Source organism: Phragmites australis, chromosome 13 (assembly GCF_958298935.1).
Source record: "Phragmites australis chromosome 13, lpPhrAust1.1, whole genome shotgun sequence".
Taxonomy (NCBI): Eukaryota; Viridiplantae; Streptophyta; class Magnoliopsida; order Poales; family Poaceae; genus Phragmites; species Phragmites australis.
In genome coordinates this window covers 31,424,779-31,444,651 of record NC_084933.1, presented here as the reverse complement: position 1 = coordinate 31,444,651, position 19,873 = coordinate 31,424,779, and the positions used below count along the sequence as shown (strand labels likewise).

At 41.6% G+C, this 19,873-nt stretch overlaps 1 protein-coding gene and 1 pseudogene across 1 annotated transcript; both read right to left on the bottom strand.

Annotated features, from left to right (window-relative positions):
- Positions 1–5,036: 5,036 nt before the first annotated feature.
- LOC133887711 (pentatricopeptide repeat-containing protein At5g04810, chloroplastic-like) lies at positions 5,037–11,819 on the bottom strand (annotated as a pseudogene).
- A 6,111-nt stretch (positions 11,820–17,930) lies between these two features.
- On the bottom strand, positions 17,931–19,255 carry LOC133888172 (casparian strip membrane protein 1). Its single transcript, XM_062328323.1, has 3 exons — positions 18,902–19,255; positions 18,691–18,814; positions 17,931–18,593 (listed from the first exon to the last, which is right to left on the bottom strand). The coding sequence occupies exons 1-3, from the start codon at positions 19,162–19,164 to the stop codon at positions 18,378–18,380; spliced, it is 603 nt and encodes a 200-aa protein (XP_062184307.1). The 5' UTR covers positions 19,165–19,255; the 3' UTR covers positions 17,931–18,377.
- Positions 19,256–19,873: the final 618 nt, after the last annotated feature.

The following is a 19,873-nucleotide window of genomic DNA, read 5'->3' as shown; positions in this document are numbered from 1 at the left end:
GTTGGCAAGGAAGACATGCCCAATGGCGACACGTGGGATGAGGAGGCCGACGAGAAAGATGAACAATACATTGGTTCTGGTCAACATTAGGCGAACCAAACTGATCTTTTGGAAAGAAAAAAATCTCATTCCTCGTGTTGTCCGGTTCTGATGCCATTTGTTCTAAATATTGCACGATAGATCAAACACGAAACTCGATTTTTATATGAAAAACTCTTGCGGAAAAAAAAATACAGACGTTAATCGGTGATCTTCATTGTATGAGAAGTTGTGTATAAATACAGAGAAATTACAATAACTCGTCTTTTCTTTATGTTCGACTTACAAGATATATATATATATATAAAGTGGAAAAAAAGACTCCGAGCCTAATACAAATAGATCCAGAACATGGTTAAATAGATGTCCCTAGACAGACCTAATTAGAAATTCGGGTCGTATTTAACACTTTTGCACTATCTATAAATATTGTAGAAGAAATAATAGATAGCACTAGCAACACTGATGGAGACAATCTTAGTTGTCTCTCATAAAGTTACCTGGAGGTTGATTGGTCACATACTACTCTACTAAAATTAAATTTAAAGTAGCAGTCATTCAATGAATTGAGCACAGGGTACTCAATTAAGAGATGAATGGAGATACCCTAACCACACGGTACACTGCTCTGCATGCAAAGGACCTTCTCCTTTTACTTTTCCCTTTCCTTCTCCTCACTAGAGATGCAATCCAATGGAGTACTCCTACACCCCAAGAGAAAGAAAAACAACCATCTTCGTTAACATCATTCAACAACACAGTTAACTACGAATTAATGGATCAGATCATGGTAGGAGATTATATTTGGTGATCAGGGGATACAGGTGTGCCTAATTAGCCAAATCCTCCCCTTCCCAGCTACCTTTATCTTCAAATTTTAGCACTACTTGACGCATGCCAACCTGATCGATCAATAGAGCCGCTACATGCATGCTGCTACTACGCACTCAAAAGAGTAGAGGAGGTAGTGCAGATTAACATACGAAAAAGAAGAGGGAAAACACTACAAAAGAGCGGCGGCAAACACATGAGTTGAATTAACCACGACGGATCGATCAATGGAGGATTGAGGTTAAGAAGCTAGCGACTGTTGCCGGCCTGCTTGCTGTTGTTGGCGCCGCCGGCGTGGAGGAAATGCAGCAGAACGGGGCTCTTGCACCGCGGGCACTTGGGCTGCTGCTCCTCCCCGGACAGCATCACGTACATCAGGCACTGCGGGCACCCCACCACCACCATCGGCTTCGCCTGCACCGCCTCCTCTTCCGCGTCCGACGACACGCACGAGCTCGCCGGCGACTCCACCGCGCCGGCCATCGAGCTCTTGCTCTGGCTCATGCACCTACCCTGCTCTCTATCTAGCACTAGTGCCGCACCAACTAGAGGAAGAATCTCGAGTGCATGCGGGGAGAGAAGAGAAGAGGCTATTGTTTTGTTTGTCTTGCCGAAGAATGGTGCCGCCTATATGGGTGCATATGGGACTGTTTGGTTGTTTATATGCTACAACCAGACTTACGGGATATAAAATCTCGGTATTTGTTTGTCTGTATCACCTCTTCTAGGTCTGATTTGATCGATGCAAAATTATTATACGAGTTTGGCTCCTAGTAAACGGATTTTGATTGTGTTTCTTCAAAGCTAGCTCACCGGGTGCAGATCTAACTTAGCTAATAATGGTATTAGCGTATAATTAGTGAGTAGTAATTTATATTAGTATATTTTAAATTGAATTAAGGTTTAATATGATAAATTAAATACTATATAATGTATTTATATAAAATAAATATTATATTAACACTTATTTTTAATTTTAATCTCATACAACATATTATTTATATGGACTATCAAATATAATCTTTTCTTAACTAAACTAAACACGTATAATCAACCAAACAAATACCCCTAATACGAGCCAGACTATACTGCTTGGCTGCTGTGCCGTGACTTGAGGGGGCTGGCATGTATGGTGCCACTGGACACTTCGATGCATCAACAGCTAAGGACTTCAATTCGAGCTTCCTCGTTCTCTGAAGCAAGGACTGTCATCGTGCAGTCGCTGCAATGGTTACAACCAAATAAAATACTTAGTAACAAAGTTTAGTACTGCTATATTATTCATTGAGTTGTACTTTCGTGCCCTTTTCAAGAAAATAAGCAAGTATTTTATAACAGTTTTACAGTCACGCCACTCTCAAAAATCAAATTAAGGGCCAGCTAGCACTGGTCCCTTCACAACTTTTATCTGTACTGCCTCAAACATCATACGACCTGCTCCCTTTATTTCGTAACATTACTTTTCACATATAAATCCTTTGCTGTAACCTTAGTTATGATGCTTTTTTCCATGTCTGGCCACCGTTCTATTGCTAAAAAAGAACGCTACTTTGGTCCATCCCTATTAATTCTTTCAGCGTTTTTATTTTCGCTTTCTTGCTCTATGCGCATGATCGGCTTGGACTTTTGATGCAAAACAGAATAGTCATTTCGAACAGCATACAAGCATTATTTCAAAATATCACCCAACTACCATATGCGCACTGACCAATGGTGCATAAATTGCAGTATTAATCGATGAAATTGAACTATGCATAGCCGCATAACTTGCCTTAAGACGTGCTTTTTGTCATTAAGAAGGAAAGGGGAAAAGTTACAGAGATTATTACAACCGATTAGCAGCAGCTGGTAAAAACCGAGAGAGAAACAAAAAAGAGGGGCCGAAGACAGGGGCATAACAGAGAAGGACGCGATCTAGGACACTACCGGGCGTGATCACGACGGATACGTACTTCAACATCATCTTTCACTATTATGTGCTGAAACTATTGTTCAAGCGCGTGAACAGTACCAGCGGTGCTGTATCGCGAATTTAGCAGATGTTATGACATGAGATCCAAGCTTACCATTTAATTAGGAGATAAATTTAGTAGAAATTAAATTTGATTAGAAGATAAGTATAATTTAGTTTTCAGTACAATAGAAGATAAATTTAGTAAGTTAGAATTTAGAATAGATTTAAGATTGCAATCTCCTTCTTTACATAAAAGGATAGTCACACATCATTGTAATCAAGTAAGAATAATAGATTTAGTTCTCAATCCTCCTCTCTTAGTCTCTCCTCATACGTCGTTTCTCTAATCCATAGTCTAATCTCTCCCCTAATAACCGACGCTGCCCGACTATACTCTTGGCAGGTGTTTACCTTAACTTCCAAACCAAAATTATCAGAGGTATTACTATAGCAGGGGTGGCGATGGAAAAGAAATAAAAAAGCTACATCCCAAGTGACAACTATTCTTGAAACAACTCCCAGTAAATCTGAGGTATTTTGAATCGGAGAAAGTAGTTTAGTATAGTGAAAAGTTTTTACAAGTTGCACCAACTAAGCAAACAAAACATCACCATATGAGCTCTATGAGCTCCGAAACAGTTGAAATTCCACCTCTATGAGCTCCGAAAGTCAATATTTTCCAAAAACTTTGCATTAGACCTAACTTTGCTCTCCTGTCGTGGGATCGTTGCTCTCCTGTCGTGTCATTTCCAATTTGTCCTGTAGGAACAAAAATATTTCCGGTCTCTTTCCCCTTTCCATCTTCCGATCGTATCCTTTAGATGGATGAACATCCAAGAACTTTGCATTAGACCTAACTTCTTCACCTTTATATACTTCGGTATCCAAGTCCAACCGAAAACTTTACTCCGCAAAGCAGTGGTTGTAACAGAAATTCTTCTTTTTTAAGAAAATGCATATGGAATTTCCCCCAAAAAAGGAGAAAAATGTGTATGGACATATTAAAGGTTGATCCATGAATTATTTATAAAAAGAACATTTACAGTGCAACTACAATCAAGATTTCCTAGCAAGAATTTATGGTGCATATGAATTCAGAAGGGCAATGCAGCTAAGCAAACATAAATAATGGGCATAAATGAAGCACTGTTTTATCTTGTGCCAAGACTTGAATGTGGGAGGCCACGTTTGATTAATGAAAGATACCGGCCAGCTAAAATTCGCAGCTCATATCACACATAAACGCACAAACACACACCAGTCTCAAGAAATCGGGCTCATTCATGCCGCCTAGTGCAGGCATTCAAGTGTCCCGACTAGTAAAAGCTCTCAGCTTGGACAGGGGCGAGCAATTCCAAGCTAATACTGAACCGGACTGTGCAAAGTTAAGGCTCATTTGATTGAAGCTGCTGTACTGGAAGAAGCCAAACCTTAAATGAGAAAACAGTCATCATGTATCACTTGATTGAAGGTGTACTTCAGTTTCAAGAGGGAATTTCCCCGCATTGAATCAGCAGATTACAATAAAGTAGTAGAAGGCACCAGCCTAAACTCCTATTTTACCTTGCTTGAAGTCATCAGAGCAAAGGCAAGGATCCACATACATTATCAAGCAAGTTTTTCTTCTTCTTTTTTGAAGACGATAGCAAGTTAAAATGATCTCACCTTCTACTAGTTTGTTTCTAAGAAAAGATCTCACCGTTTGGGAGTATTACTACTTCAGTATAGTTGGTTTGTGTAGTACTACTCAATTCAGCTAATCAGCTCATGGCTAGTCAAGGGAAGAGAAGAGATTACCAAATTTTAGACCATATTTAACGGATTTCTTTCACGACCTAAAATACTTTTGTAAAAGGATTTTCATTTACTTTAGCGCTTCAACGATTTCCTTTCACAGTTTTTTTACAAATTGATTCTCAAGATCATTACCTTAAGGATAAAATTCTCTCTACTTTCTCTTTAAAAATCTTTCGAAGGGAAGCTATTAGAGATGAGAAAAAATAAAAGAAATAAGAATGAAAAAAATAATCAAAAAATGAACAAAATAAAGGAAAAACGGTTAAGGATGATGCATGCTCACCCAATAACAATGACAGAGGTGGTGCTCAAACATAAGCCTATAAACCCCGTACTCCCGTAGGTCCTACTAATATTATATTACGAGTACGAAATGAGTGCCGAGGCCTTCTTATCATGACTGGTACATTTCACATAGAACAACACAAAAGGCAAGCCAAGACTTGCTTTTTCCAAATAGTTGAACCGGGTCATTTTACAAAACCCCTTCATGGAACAGATGGTCAATACTCAATAAGCTTAGTAAAGCTCTAACTTCACCTGTATGTATCCAATTTTACAAAAATGGATTTAACTTATGAGTCAGTTTGTACTAAAAAATAGAGGAATAAAAAGAACGAACTTGTCAATATCTCAATATTATTTACCTTTACTACGAGTCATTGATCTCTACAGCAACGCACATAACTGAGTGACCTCGTCTGTTGCATTGACAGCCTGTGCCGCCTTTCAGCCCCAGTAAAACTGCTACTGACTGTCTGCAACTCTTGAAGAAACGCCGCAGAGGGCCAGACAGCTCGGGCTTAAAACACTATAAGATTCCAAACCCTTCTCTTGGACAGTCTACAAGCTACTGGCCTGTAATGTGAGGACACAAGGCTTAATCAGAAACAGTCATTTCGAACAAAAGAGTTTTAGCTGTAGTCTGGAATCAATTTTTCAGAAACTACACAAACTAGCAATGAATGATCGTTGTTGGCAGACTTCTCTTTTAAAATTGATCGTTGCGGAAGTTACAGTCAACCCATTCAAGATAGACATATTTGTTGTGTATATTTTTCTACAAAGATCAGAGAAAAGGTAGAGATATATAAGCACGCAAGTGCGCAGAATACCTTGATGGGTGAACTCTGGCGCTGAAGGAGAAGTGGTGAGGGATCGCAGAAGAGTTAAAACTGGCTCAAGATTATGTCAGTAGTCATTCACATCATGATCTTCACCATCGTCACTGAAGTCTGAATCACTGCAAGACTCAGAATCCCTATCGCTTAAAGAGTCGGAAGCCTCCAAATCTTCTAATGAATTCCAATCAGGTGGAAATATTCTCTGAAGTGCTTGGCCCTCCCGTCCTCTCATTCTTGTGAAGCCATTTTGACCAGTGAACAGCAGTCCTCAGGTCAACAGTCAAATCATTCTCAAACATTTCCCTGAAGACACTCAAGATTCCTGTGTAGGTGCTTCCTTCCATCACAGTTGCCCTTGACAGAAGTGAGATCACCAAGCAATGATAAGCAGCCTCATCAGGCTTAAACCCAGCCAGTTTCATCTCTTTCGAAGCATTTCAACGCTCTGTCTGGAAGTGACATCCTAGCCCAACCTTTAATCAAGGTGGTATGTGTCTTGACATTAGGTTTCAATCCAACATCTGCCATTTCTTCAGTCACATTTTCTGTCCTCTACGACAAATAATTCAAACAACAGATTAGTGATGTTAGGAATATAGAGTCCTTATTCATCACATATAGGTTAGGTTACTAGAGTATTTATTCATTACGTGTAGGTTAGGTTACTAGAGTCTTTATCATGTACTCATGTACTCTAAATATTGACCTTAGGGACTACTATTGAATACAAATTATTATTCCTAACATGGTTTAACAACCAGATTTTCTCCTTAGGGTGCTGCAACTGGCCAAAAATTCTAGAATTTTTTTAGATCGGTTTCTTCTACATCCGATCTAATCTACCTTCTGACCCGTCTACTCTTCCCCCGTCGGTCTCTCAGCCTTTAGATCCGATCAGATTTGCTCTATTTTTGATCGGCTCTTTCCTTCTCCCGTCTACTTGCCTCTGCCCACCTGTCGGAGCGTGCCGCCCGTTGCTCCTTGGGCGACCTCCTGCCGTTGGCTGCCCGAGCGCGTTTACCGTCGGCTTCACCCCACACCCCGACCTCTTTCGCGCTGGTGCGGCCACGCCACCCCAGCCTCGTCTCGCGCCGCACTAGGTCGCTCCGCCTCCCCACCAATCTGTGTCACCTCTCAACCCGGTCCGCCTCCAGGTTGTCTCCGTGTCCTCGTGGAGCCCTAGTTCGGCTCCTCGCCGGCCTTTTCTCTACTGCCTGCCAGGTTCCCCTTGCCGGCTGGCTTCCTCTCGTCCGCCCCACCTGCTCCACCCGTCGGGATCGTCCTCCCTCGGTCGGATCCAGCCCCCGCCTCCCACAACCGTCAGGACTGCAGCCGCCTACCCGACAGTCGTTGCCCTTCCCGGCACGACCTGTCGCGCAGCTCAAGTCGCCACCTTCTCTGATGGCTTAGATCTCCCCGCTACTAGCCGTTTCTACACCGGATCTGCATCGATCTGCAGCACCTCTAACGACTGCCCGTCCCTGTCCTCGTCATGATCTCCTTGCCCGTTAGCTAGCCGCACCGATCACCCCTCTAGCCACCACTCTCCGCCAGTCTTTCGCCGTGGCCTGACAGCCGTCGCCGTTGCTCCCTTCGACAGGCTCCGTTGTCGGTTGATCTGCCGCCACTGGCTGCTTTGCTAATGGCTCCTCTCCGTCGTCGGCCTCGTCGCTGTTGCAATCGGCTCATGGTGCCTCTACTCTCTGTTGGGGTTCACCCTGATTATGCGGTCCTATCTAGGGATGTCTCAGTTTGCGGTGTACTTCTGTGCTCTTCTGGTGGTATGTGGATGATGGGGTAGTGCTTTCTTCTGGTGGTGGTGTGTAGTGTCCCGCTGCTTGCTAGCTTTTGCTGCCGATGTTGCTATTGTGATGGTCGTTGTGCGGCGGTGATGCTGCTAGGCTATACGTCTAGGTTTAGTTTTATGGTCTTTGCAATTCCGCTGTGTCCACATCTAAGCCTTGGTCTCTCTTTGAGTACATCTATGTCATACGAGTCCACATATTCCTTCGTCCATTCGTCGATTTTTTTTGTGATTAGCTAAATATTCGTCTTTGTCTAGCTAATCATTTCCCGTCGTTATTGATGCAATTGTGTCATTTAGGTCTTTTCGTAGCTTTAGTGACAACTTACGTCTGTTATCTTGCTACTGTCATTGCTTTGTTGCGATTCTTGACCAAGAACATTCTTTTGTTGTCATCATCACGACTCTACTTATGTGCTTAGTATAGCACTTCTTCGACTTGATTCGATAGGATTACCAAGACTCCACTCTACGATAACTTTGAAGAGACAATTTTTGAATATATTAGTCTAAGTAATAATTACTTAGTGTCACATCTTTCAAATGCAAGGCGTATTTGAAAGGGTGTTAGGAATATAGAGTCCTTATTCATTACGTATAGGTTAGGTTACTAGAATCCTTATCATGTACTCCTCATGTGCTTTATATATTGCCCCCAAGGACTACTATTAAATATAAGCTGTTATTCCTAACAAGTGAATAGTGTGCAATAGGCCGATAAATACTTCTCTATTCACAAGCTTCCGATAATAACAAGATGAAGCTTCATAGGCGCACTGTGCCAAAAGAGAGCCTTACAAACATTGTGCTTGGCTGCCTTAAAGAATATACACTAATGTTTATCAGATTTGCATCGTACTACCAGTCCTACCACTATCACTATTACTATCAAGCTATGCCCAACTGTGTCACCACAAACTAGTGTTTCAATGCAAACTGCACATACCTGCATGTCTCCTGCTTTGCAGCATGCATTTATGTAGGAGGTGTATGTATGGATGTTAGGGGGGACTCCATCTTCTTTCATTTGTTTCATCAAGTCTGTCGCCTCCCAAACATCTCCTCTCCGAGCCCAACTGCATAAAAGTAAGTGATGAAACAACCAAATACAAAATTCTAACAAGCATTTGAGAAACTATTTTAGATTATAATATGGCTCAAATAAACCAGAAATTAGGTACTGTCTTAAAAAAGTGGCGGTAATCCAACAAAAAATCATTGTTACAGTTTATTTATATCCCTGGATTAGCAGATCCTCACAAAAAAAAATTGAATTAACAGTTGGTCTAGTTATTCCATCCACTTGACAAGACATGAAATGAATGCAAGCGTCTGAATTACTGGGCCAGTAAATAACTAAATATTCAGGCCCCATAGGACTGGACAGAAATAAAGTTAACCAGCATTAGCTAATGTGCCTATATAAAACCTACCCATCAATCAGAATATTATATATAAATGTATTCCTCGGTATCTTTTGAAAGTTCATCTCGCGTGTGACTGCCAAGGCACTTTGCATCCTTCCTGAATTGCAACAGGCTCTGAGCAATGTTTCATAAATGTAGACATTGAGCTTTAGACCATTCTCTTTAATCTTGGTGAAATACTCAAAAGCCTTTCCAATATCTCCACTAGCAGCATAACCTCTCATAGGGTAATGCCAGAAGTACATGGTCCAAGTGTGAACAATCTAACATGTATTTGACAAATACCTGGTGCTTTCTAATTAGCCCATGGATAAGAGCATTGTAAGTCATCACAGTAGGAGTGCAGCCGCTTCGTCGCATTAGGTCAAGGGCATCCAGAGCCATTTTCATATGTCCACCAACTGCAAATCCTTCTACGATAGGCCTGAATGTCCTATTTGATGGTTGGATCCGTTCCTTCTGCATTTTTTCGAATATGCAAATCACTCTATCCATATTTCCCATCTTACAAAATGCTTCTATCAGCAAATTGCATATGGCACGATCAGGCAGCAGACCTGATTTTATCATTTCCTCAAATATGCTGAAAGCATTTGCAAAATCATGCAAATGGATAAATCCATTGATCAGCATAGAGTAAGTTTTGTCATTATGTTTGATGCCATATGATTCCATTTCTTTGCTAATACCTAAGGCTTTGGGAACCTTCCCAATCTGGAAAAAGAAATTACAATCCACCATCAGTGACCGTCTACTGTTTTCATTCAGACAAGTACACAGATAACAAATACAGGATATACAAATACTATACGACTTCAAGTTCAAATAATTAGTCAGATCATATTATTTCCACATAGTTTAAATCAGTGCTGCACTTCAAGTATCTTATTTTGTCAATCATCCTTCAATTAATGTTGCCAAGCACTAGTAACAGGAAAAGCAAACAAGAATGGGAAAGCAGCACATTATAAATCAGCTACTTTGAGGCCTTTGACCCAAAAAGGAAAAGGAAGGAAGAAAAATCAAAAGCCTATTCAGCATGGTGATCAGGCTGCAATCCATAAAGAGAAGAAACGCAAGAGGCAGAACTCTACCTTGACATACATATTAATAATGCACCCATATGATATTATTGATGGTTTGAAGCCACACTCCTGCAAAGTGAGAAAATCTTCAAGTCAGACTGGCAAATATGGGACTTTACTTCATTCCACCCCCCAAATCAAAAGCATCAAATACATTATAGCTTAAGAAGGTGAGCATAATAAATGTAAAAACAAGTTTTTCTTAGGAATCAATGCATCATACTCCATTCCACCTATGAGATGCCATTTTCCACTATACCTTCAGCCTTTCGAACACAATTAGGCATTTTTTCTCATCCTGAATGATAGTATATCCATGCATCATACTGTGATAAACATCATAGGAGCATCAATTCCATCCTCTTCCATTTCACGGACCAGTTCTTCAGCTCGATCCATATTTCCAGATTGGCTGCAAAAGTACATATAGTTGAGAGCTCTAACACAATTATATTGGTAAACGGATAAAAAAATAATCATTTTCCAGAACCTTATTATTCTTTCCCTAAGTTTAAGATGTCTATGGATCTGGTAAGCGGTAAGTACTAACCAGTGAGCGTGTATAATGTTGCTATATATGATTCCATTTAGATTGTCAAGGTTGGTCTTAGCCTCTTTGAACAAGCTGTCTGCATATCTTCCAAAACAAGATAAAATGATTAGCAAGAAGCCAAGGGTATTGATCTGAGAAAGAGTAGAAATGAAAAGGTCACGTGATCTGGTGCATAAACCAATGTCTAAGACTGAGAGTATCATATATGAAAGGGCAGTTCTAGCTATATCAGAATTTTGGAATAAAGCATGCGTGAGTAGCACATAGAGCAGGGTTGAGGTGATGCGAAAAAAGAAAAATACTCACTGTGCATCGTTAATTTTGGCATATCCTGCAATAAGGATACTATAAGTAACAACTGTCAGCTCAAGGCCCTCAGATTTCATTTCCTCGACGCATGACAGTGCCCCACGTATATCTCTAGCAACTGCATAAGCGTGAACAAGGCTGCATGAAATGAATTAATTTTAATGCAGGAGACAAGCCAGCATAGAGACATTGCTAGAGCTAGTTTGCCAGCCATTCACACATATATGCTTATAACATTGAATATAGTGAAGTACAGGAGTACATTGGCAGGCCTCTAAATCAGATATGCCCACGATAAAAAACCACGGTTTTCTCTAGAACACCCGCCTTTGTATCTCAATAATGTTATCAGTGAACTTTCCTATCACAAGCAGTCAAACCAGCATAGAAGTGACCATGTAATATGTTTCTTGGAAGGTTCCTCCCTAAGATTTTTCCCATAGATAACTTCTCATGATTGGCAGTCATGCAGGAAAGCTTTCCATAAGCAATCTTTATGTAGTAAATTTATTGATGTGCCAACTCACCATTTATTCAGCTGGTAATTTACACAAGTCATTTGGCAGCATTTTACAAGGAGTAAACTGCACTGTGTATCTCTGAACTTGCATGAGTGGATCAAGCAGGTTCGTAAATAGAAGAAATGTGTATCTACACCAGTAAATTTGTTTACGTGGGCCACCAGAGCTCCAAAACATAACAAGTGAAAATAGCCAGACCGTGCTCTTTTGGACCTCTGTTGATTCACTGAAATTAGTTTAGCAGTATAAAATTATTTTTTCAGTTAGTCGATCTAGTTGGCCCGCTGTTGCAAGTTTAAGAAGCCACGATGCAATTTACCTTTTCGTTGTTGATTTGTCCTACATTTTTACTCTAATGGGGAATGGGGAAGAAAAGACAACAAAATACTATCAAACTATAGCAAAGATCCTTGTGAATACAGATGCATTGGGCTCTATTCCTCTTGCCCTCATGTTCTCAAATGTTGCACGCGCGTGATGCTTATCACCTCGCTTGGCATAATACAAAACCACCAGACCGAATTCCCTCCTTGGTGGCTGAATGGTCAAGATCAAAATAAATACTGTAATTAATGCCACAAAATAGAAATCTTAACACTATGATACAATTCCATACTCTAAGCATACATTTCTGAGAAGCAACTTAACCTAATATTTTTCCCTTAAACCCCAGCCTTGCACGTTGAGTAAAGGAGCTATGGAACTTTCCTAGGAAGTTGTGAATACATTACTTCCAGATGCAATTTGTAAACATTAAAAATGAAACATAGTTGTCCACATAAAACAAATTATATGATAACTAACTCCAAATCTCTAACAAGTCACAAAACCGCAATTCTGGCGCAAGGTTGCAAACTTATATGGAACAGAACAGGGGTATGTGTAACAATGAAGCACCTTGTGGAACAACTTTTTACCAAAGGCAACCCAGGAAAGCTTTCGTGCTTGAATTTGGATTGGAAGAAGGGAATTATTGTTTGATTAGTACATGAGTTAGTCACAGACAGAGGCTGCCAGATCAGGTAGGAGATTAGGTTCGGCGCTCAGTTAACAGTTGAAAATGACATCAAACAGACACCCTTCATGACTGGTCTGGTAACTGGTACATCTAACTTACTCTACAATCTAAGCTAATTCTAACATGTGGCATTCTAAACTAAGCTGATTCTAAGCGTGCTTTGCCGGTGCCGTCTGCTATGAAAAACAATCTATCAAAGCTAGGATACCAGTGACAGACAGGAGAACTTCGCCCATCTCAGCATTCTTCAACACATGACGCCTAAACCTTGCGATTGCGTAAATGACCTCCTAAAGGAAACAATAAGCACTGGTAATAAAGCTGAGGTGATCGGGAGAAGCCACCTTGGGAATCCGCTCGAACGCGGAGACGACAGCCTGCCAGTCCTCGGGCCGCGACTCCAGCACCCTCCGGAACTCGCGGCGCGCCTCCTCCCTGCCCTTGTGCCACGGAGAGCGAGCCTCCAGCCTCCCCCCGTCTTCCACCCACCGCGCCCGCTCCTCCGCTCTGGCCCTCCCTTTTCTCCCGTCGTCGAGTCTCACCGTGAGCGACTTCCCTCGGAACTCCACGCCGTACACCTCCACCGCCCGCTCTGCCGCGTCCTCGTGGTCGTCGCCCCCGTAGTAGAGGAAGCAGAAGCCTACGTTGCGCTCGGGGTCGTCGTGGCCGCGCTCGAGTTCGACCTTCTCCAGGGGCCTGAACTGGCGGAAGAACTCGGCGATCTCCGGCTTCCTCGCGCACAGCGGCAGGTTCCCCACGAACACCTTGCCCTTCTGCCGGAAGTCCTCCTGCCGCAGTGGCGCCGCCTCCTGCCCCGGCTCCGGCTCCGGCGGTGGCGAAGGAGGCGGAGGCTTCTCTGGAGCATCAAGTGGCGGAGGTGGTGGCGGTGGCGGGAGAGCTTTCTTGACAGCCATAGCTTGGAGGAGAGGGGGTTAGTGGGAGGGGGCGGCAGCGGCGGCGGGGGTGGAGATAAGGGTTTTGGGGGCAGGGGCGGAGGCGGGGAAGGGCGGCGGAAGGAGGCCGAGGAGCAGACGGTCTTGAAGGGCTTGGGAGGCGGGAGGTGGGGCGTGGGCGAGGAGGCGGTGGGGAGCGAGAGGAATTGCATCGGCATGGTGCTGTGGTGGTCGCGGATTTTCGAATGGCCCGGGAACCAACGGGAAGAGGAAGGAGGGAGACCAAGGCGCCCCCAACCCAAACGAGATTTCCCTCTACTATTTTCTGATTTGGTCCTTGATTTTGTACTGTTATTCCGAGCACGTCCTTTCTGATCTGGGCCGGATTTTTTCCACTTGTGGTTTAGGTTATCTACATCGGCCCATTTCAAATTTTTGTACCGCATTTAGTTTAGAATAGAAAGGGGTAGTTTATTTGGGGAAATCTTTGGTCAAAATAAGTAAATGGGTGTAAACGTGCAAATAGCAAAGGTCGTATGTCTGATCTCCATCCGAAGCAAATGGTTGACGGTTCAAAATCGGTCGGAACAGGATTCTACTATATTTGAAATCATTTCTTTTTCGGAAACGGATTCGAATACGGATAGTTCAGATATAAATATAATCACGGATAATATCATAAATGAATATAAAATGAATATGGATCAAAAATAAATATAAACAGTGAATATTTATTGGAACATAAAATACTACTCAAATTGTATATAAGACCCTAAAAAAACAAATAGCATGTTCATACTTGTAAGTTACCACGCAATAGTTGAGATAATATAATTCATATATTTGATCACTTGGATAAAAAATAACACAATCCATCACAACTTCACACACGTTATGCTTGATACAAGTTCACATAGACACACAATATTTAAACTTACTTCACATATTTAAACTTAGTTCATCATAAACTCATAATTCTAGTAAAAGACTAAATATAACATATACATAAATAGAAGGGAGGGTCTTCTTTGGGCGAGCCTGCCACCGTATAGATAGTGCCCTAATGCCACCATTAGGTAGGATGGAAACCGGCAGACAACCACGTCCATGCCTCTCAATCGGCATTTCGTATGGTGGCTAACGATTGAGATAGAAGCATCTCGTTTTAAAAACTAAACATGTTACCCTTCCAGCAAATGACACATTTAAAAATAAAAAATATTTAGTTCTCTTGCTCTCAAAATTCAAAATACTATCAAAATTATAATGAAAAATTCTGAAACATTTTAGTGATGCAAAGGTACTATGATTTAGCCCCTCAAAAAAATTAGATAAAATATATGATATATACAATGAGAAAAAAAAGACAAATTTTATTGTACACTGTGTACAATAAAAATTATCTTTTTTTATTTGTCATTGTACATATCATATTTGGAGATGAATTTTTTTAGAGCTAGATTATATGATCCTCTACAACATATATTTTTTTACAATTTTTCATGATTATTTCAATAATATTTTGAATTTTTTTAGCATTAGAATGTCATTTTAGCCCTGTGTTTCAGATAATATCCGAACTCAGGAAGTCCAGATATCCGATACTGATTCTATCAGAAACTGCTAAGCCGATTAAAAAAAATCCGATGTTGATTTCGAGCCGAAAATATTCGATACCGATTCAAAAAAAATTATCCATTTCCAGTTCCGACATGGATCAATCAGAAACTATCCGAGCCATTTTCACCCCTACCACCATTCCACGAGTGGAGGGGTAAAAAAACCCTCGTGCGATCACGAAATATTATAAAATAACTCCTTTACTGGTAGGATGGTAGAATTAACCGTAGCTTTCAGATAAAGATAAGACAAACGGTATTCATTATTTACACGTTTACACATATTTTTTTATTTGTACCAAAGATTTTCCCAGTTTTTAAAGCGTGATGTCATATCATGGAACTTCCTAGTATTTATTTAATTCGCAAGAAAAACTTGCTACTATTTTTCATGGTGTTTGATTGGATGATTATCTTGGACAATTTTTTTCGTGGGATTAATATGGACAATCCAGCAGTGTGTTTTGGACTCTGGTTCAATAGAGGAAATATACTATAGCTTGAAGACCGTTCAGTATATACTGTACTCCACTCGCGTGTTGATCACCTCGCGTTTGCAGGCAATAATTTTGAGACATAAACAAACAACGCACAACACTCGCCAGTGCTCATAATCACGCAAATCTGTACATCTATACTCTTATATAATGCATCAGTTCAACTTTTTTCGAGTGTGTCGATTTTGTTCTTTTTTTTAGATGGTTCTATCTGTAATCTAAAATTTAGTTTGCGTTGTACAGTCAATTTATATTTAGCAAACTTTTATGTGACATTTGGCATATGGTATCATGTTTTCTGCACATGAAATTTTTGTTATTATCAAAACAGTTTTTGCACATACTTTACCTTGTACTTACTAAATGTTTTTCTAGTTATATTTCAGGTTCATACGGCCTGTGCAATGTAAGGATATAGGTAAATTTAGATGGACACTTCATTTATTAAGCATTATCTATCTTTTTTTCATGATTTTTTTATAAGACATGCTTCTTTTCTTGATGTGTTTTCTTTGTTATTACTGAATTTAGTTGCATTACAAGGTCCTGCATAATAGACTTTCTCAAGAACATTAATGCTAGACTTCAATCGATAACTTTAATTAAGCTACCTTTTTATCTGGTAGGGAGGAGCTTACACGCATCTATGCTGCTGAAATTGTATCTGTCATAGCCCCCTTCATATACTAATTAGAATTTTGATTTTTTTTTCTGGACATTTCTAGGTCATGCTAACTGACTTTGGCGTGGTAAAAGAATTTTTTCTGGATATTTCTACATTTTGAAATGCTTACCAGCAATGTGAGTTATTTGAGAAGGAAGCTTCTGACTTCAAGTGCTTGCTTTGTAGACAATTTATTTGTTTCATATCTTCTTTTATTTGTGTGCTTATTATTTTTGCAATATATATGGTAACCCCTGTTTGTTGGTGGAAACATAGATAAAATTCAGTAGAAGATAGTGAAGGAGAAGATAAAACTGCCCACATATTTGTCTAGCGAAGTTCACTCTCTATTGAAAGGAGTAAGTTGCTCCTATGTTTACCTTGCTCCCATGTATTTTGCTCAGTTAACTTGGTGTTTGTGTTCAAAGTCAACAGTTTTGAGATTAGGATCAGAATGCCAAGCTAGTAAAATAAAATATCTCAAGTCCTCAAAGAAGAAATTCATGCATGGACTGCTTGTGCAGCCCCAGATTTCTCTATTAGGATATATAACTGTTACCTTATTAGTTGGATTGATATTTAGATCTCCTTTTTGCTAATCTCATATCGTAACATGTTCCTATTAAGAGATTCATCTTAACTTCACTATCTCAAACCTCCTACGGATTTTGCACAGTTTGTCCACTCTGGAGCTCGATTCATCTCCAAAGCTGTGGCATTTGCCATCAATTTGGACGGTTCGATGTCCCGCTAGTTCGCTTCATCATTTTAGGCACCATTGCAATGTAGTGTAATGGTGCTAGATTTAGAAACCATTGCAACGCACAGGCATCACCACCAAATGGCCTCCCCCCACATGTGCTCAAAGTAAAAATCAACTGTCATTTGATTCTTCTCCGCAATCTTGATTCTAAAAATGGCTTGTGCAATGGAACACGACTAATTGTTACAGCATTCCAAGACAATGCAATTGATGCTGAAATTGTTGGTGGACAGCATGCAAGCAAAAGGGTGTTCATACCAAGGATCTCTTTGCATCCCTCAAATGATATTTCACTTCTTTTCAAGTTCAAGAGGAAATAATTCTCAATACACTTAAGTTTTGCAATGACCATAAATAAATCGCAGGGAGAGACCATCCCAAATGTTGGGATCTACCTTACAGAGACTGTATTCTCACATTGACATATTTATGTTGTATTGTCAAGAAGTGTGTCAAGGAAAATAACAAGAATTTTGGCCAACCTAAAAAAAGAATTAGATCCCACACGGAAGAGCACCAGGAATATTATGTATAAAGATGCTCTATACTGGTGAAAATGGTAAGTAATAATCCTAAAAATGGCAGTATCTTAATAAGTGCTTCATATTTATTTGTCACAACACAATCAGTTATATGTCTAATAAATCTGCTGTTTTGTTGGTATTTTCACAATTCCAGGCAGCAGTCACATACTCAGATTGCCAAGATAAAATAGGATAAGAGAAAGTTGCTTGTCACATGGCTTCAAAAGAAGAGTGTCGGTGGAGGGGGCTTTGAAATTCAATTACTTGATTAAAGCGCACGTAATATCTTCATATCAGTAGCAAACACATTGTTAGGAACCATATAACTATAAATGTATCTGCTCAATGCATATGTAACAATGACTTTGTTGGATTTCAGCAGTAGAATATTATTCTGGCTACACGACGAACATGTGCGTACATGTATTTTCCAAACTAATTACATCAACTCACCACTCCAAATGTCAGGATAAAACTCCAGGAACAAAATTACCATTGATTTGGACTGTGAGTACTCTCATTTATTTAGTTTTTGGTCCATATCATTATATAATTAATGTTTTCTAACAATGATTCGTAATAATGCATGTACAAGATGGGAATATGTTAAGGACTAAGTTCTTGATAGACATATTAAAGTACAATGAGAATGAATTTAAAGATAATATTTTTGACATTATATAGGAATTTCTTAAGCGCATGATTTAGATGGTTTCCAAAGATACAAAAGTTGTGATGCTATTTTACACATGTGGCTATGTATTCAACAATATAATAAGTTAAAAACTCTCGGTATCGTTTCAAAACATATATCGCATTATGGTTTTATTTGCATTAACAAATATCACCATAGCGTTAGCCCAGCATTATACTGGTATCTCATAAAACAAGAGAAAATACTTGCAAAACACATACGTATATAGTCACAGAATGGGTAGGGTGATCAAGGTAGCATTCAGCGTTTCCTGATGGCAAAGGCGGCCAAGATGACGAGGAATATGAAGACGAGGACGGCGAGGAAGGAGGCGACGACGGCGCCGCTGGTGCGCTGGCAGAAGCCGTGGAACTGCATGCAGATGGGCACCCAATTGGCCCGCAGGTTCCCCGAGTGCGCCATGTCCACGATGGCCGCGGCCGCGGCCGCCGCCGCAGTCAGCAGCCCGACCATTATCTGCAACGATCGACGCGTCACAAACAAATGATTCGCTTATTAATCGTCATGTAATGAGTGCCGGCCTGAGAGCAGATGAGAAGAACAATTTAGTCACCGTATCGCAGACGAGCAGGAGAAGGCGCAAGCCGGTGGCCTGTGGACGCAGGACGACGACGGCGGAGAAGGGGAGGGACAGCACCAGGTACCCCGCGGCGATCGCGTTCGCCACCATGAAGAACCTGCACGCACGTACGCATTTGCCGTTGATTAACTCGATGTTATATAGATTAACAGTGGTGTAATCAAGCGTGGCGAGCGATACGGACAGGAAGGCCGGGAAGTCGTCGAAGCGGGCGCGGAACTGGAAGAACTGGGTGAACACCGAGAGCGTCTCGTCGGACGTGGCCGTGGCGATGGCGGCGGCGAGGGTGGGCCCGAAGGCCGCGATCCTCAGCACGAAGTCGATGAGCGCCACGCACCGGCTGCCGCGGTCGGCCCGCCGGAAGAACGGGACGCCGGTCTTGCGCGGCGCCGTCGTCGCAGCGGTGGTCGGCGCTTTGCCGGCGGCGCCGGCCTCGCTGGTGCTCATAGTCGCTGTATTTATGCGCAGGCTGGCGGTATGCGTGGATGAAGTGTGGACAAGGCAGAGAGAGAAAGGTGCTTAGCTTAGCTAGCTTAATTATTGCATGCTTGTGTGTTGCATGGATGGAGATGAGATGGGATTTATAGACGTTGAGACGACTTGTTCAGGTAGCAGTCTGTGGTTTGTGAAGAGGTTGGGATGCGGTGGTGTGCGCGCAGGTGTGGTTTAGGAATGGAGGCAGGAGTGGTTGCCAACTCAACTGCTATGCAAGCGCCAAGAAAATGGAGCAATTCTGCCAGTGAGGAGATCTTGGATGAAACGGGCAAGAGATACCATATCATTCACAATTCTCTGATGGATCTGCAAGCTACTGTTCGGTTCGGGGCACCTGACACTAAAATCGATAGTCACCGACTCGCCGCGTTCCCATGGTTCCGCTTCTGTCCGCGCTGGCAGGCCAGACTAACAATCTCGCTGGTCGTGTCCGTGCGCCGCTTGTTGATAGCGGCTATGCTTGGCGGAGCCTGCAGCTGCCTAGGCGTGGCTCTGAAACGTCCTGGCGACCTGCGCCTGCCTCCAGCCCTCACCTAGCCACGCCAGCACGGTTGTGCCGATCAGCCCAACGCCAGCTAGGAGCGCGAAAGAAAGATGGCTGATACGCAAGAGGATCGAGTAGTGCACATTAGCAATGTGGTTGCTGACAGAGCCGGCGAAT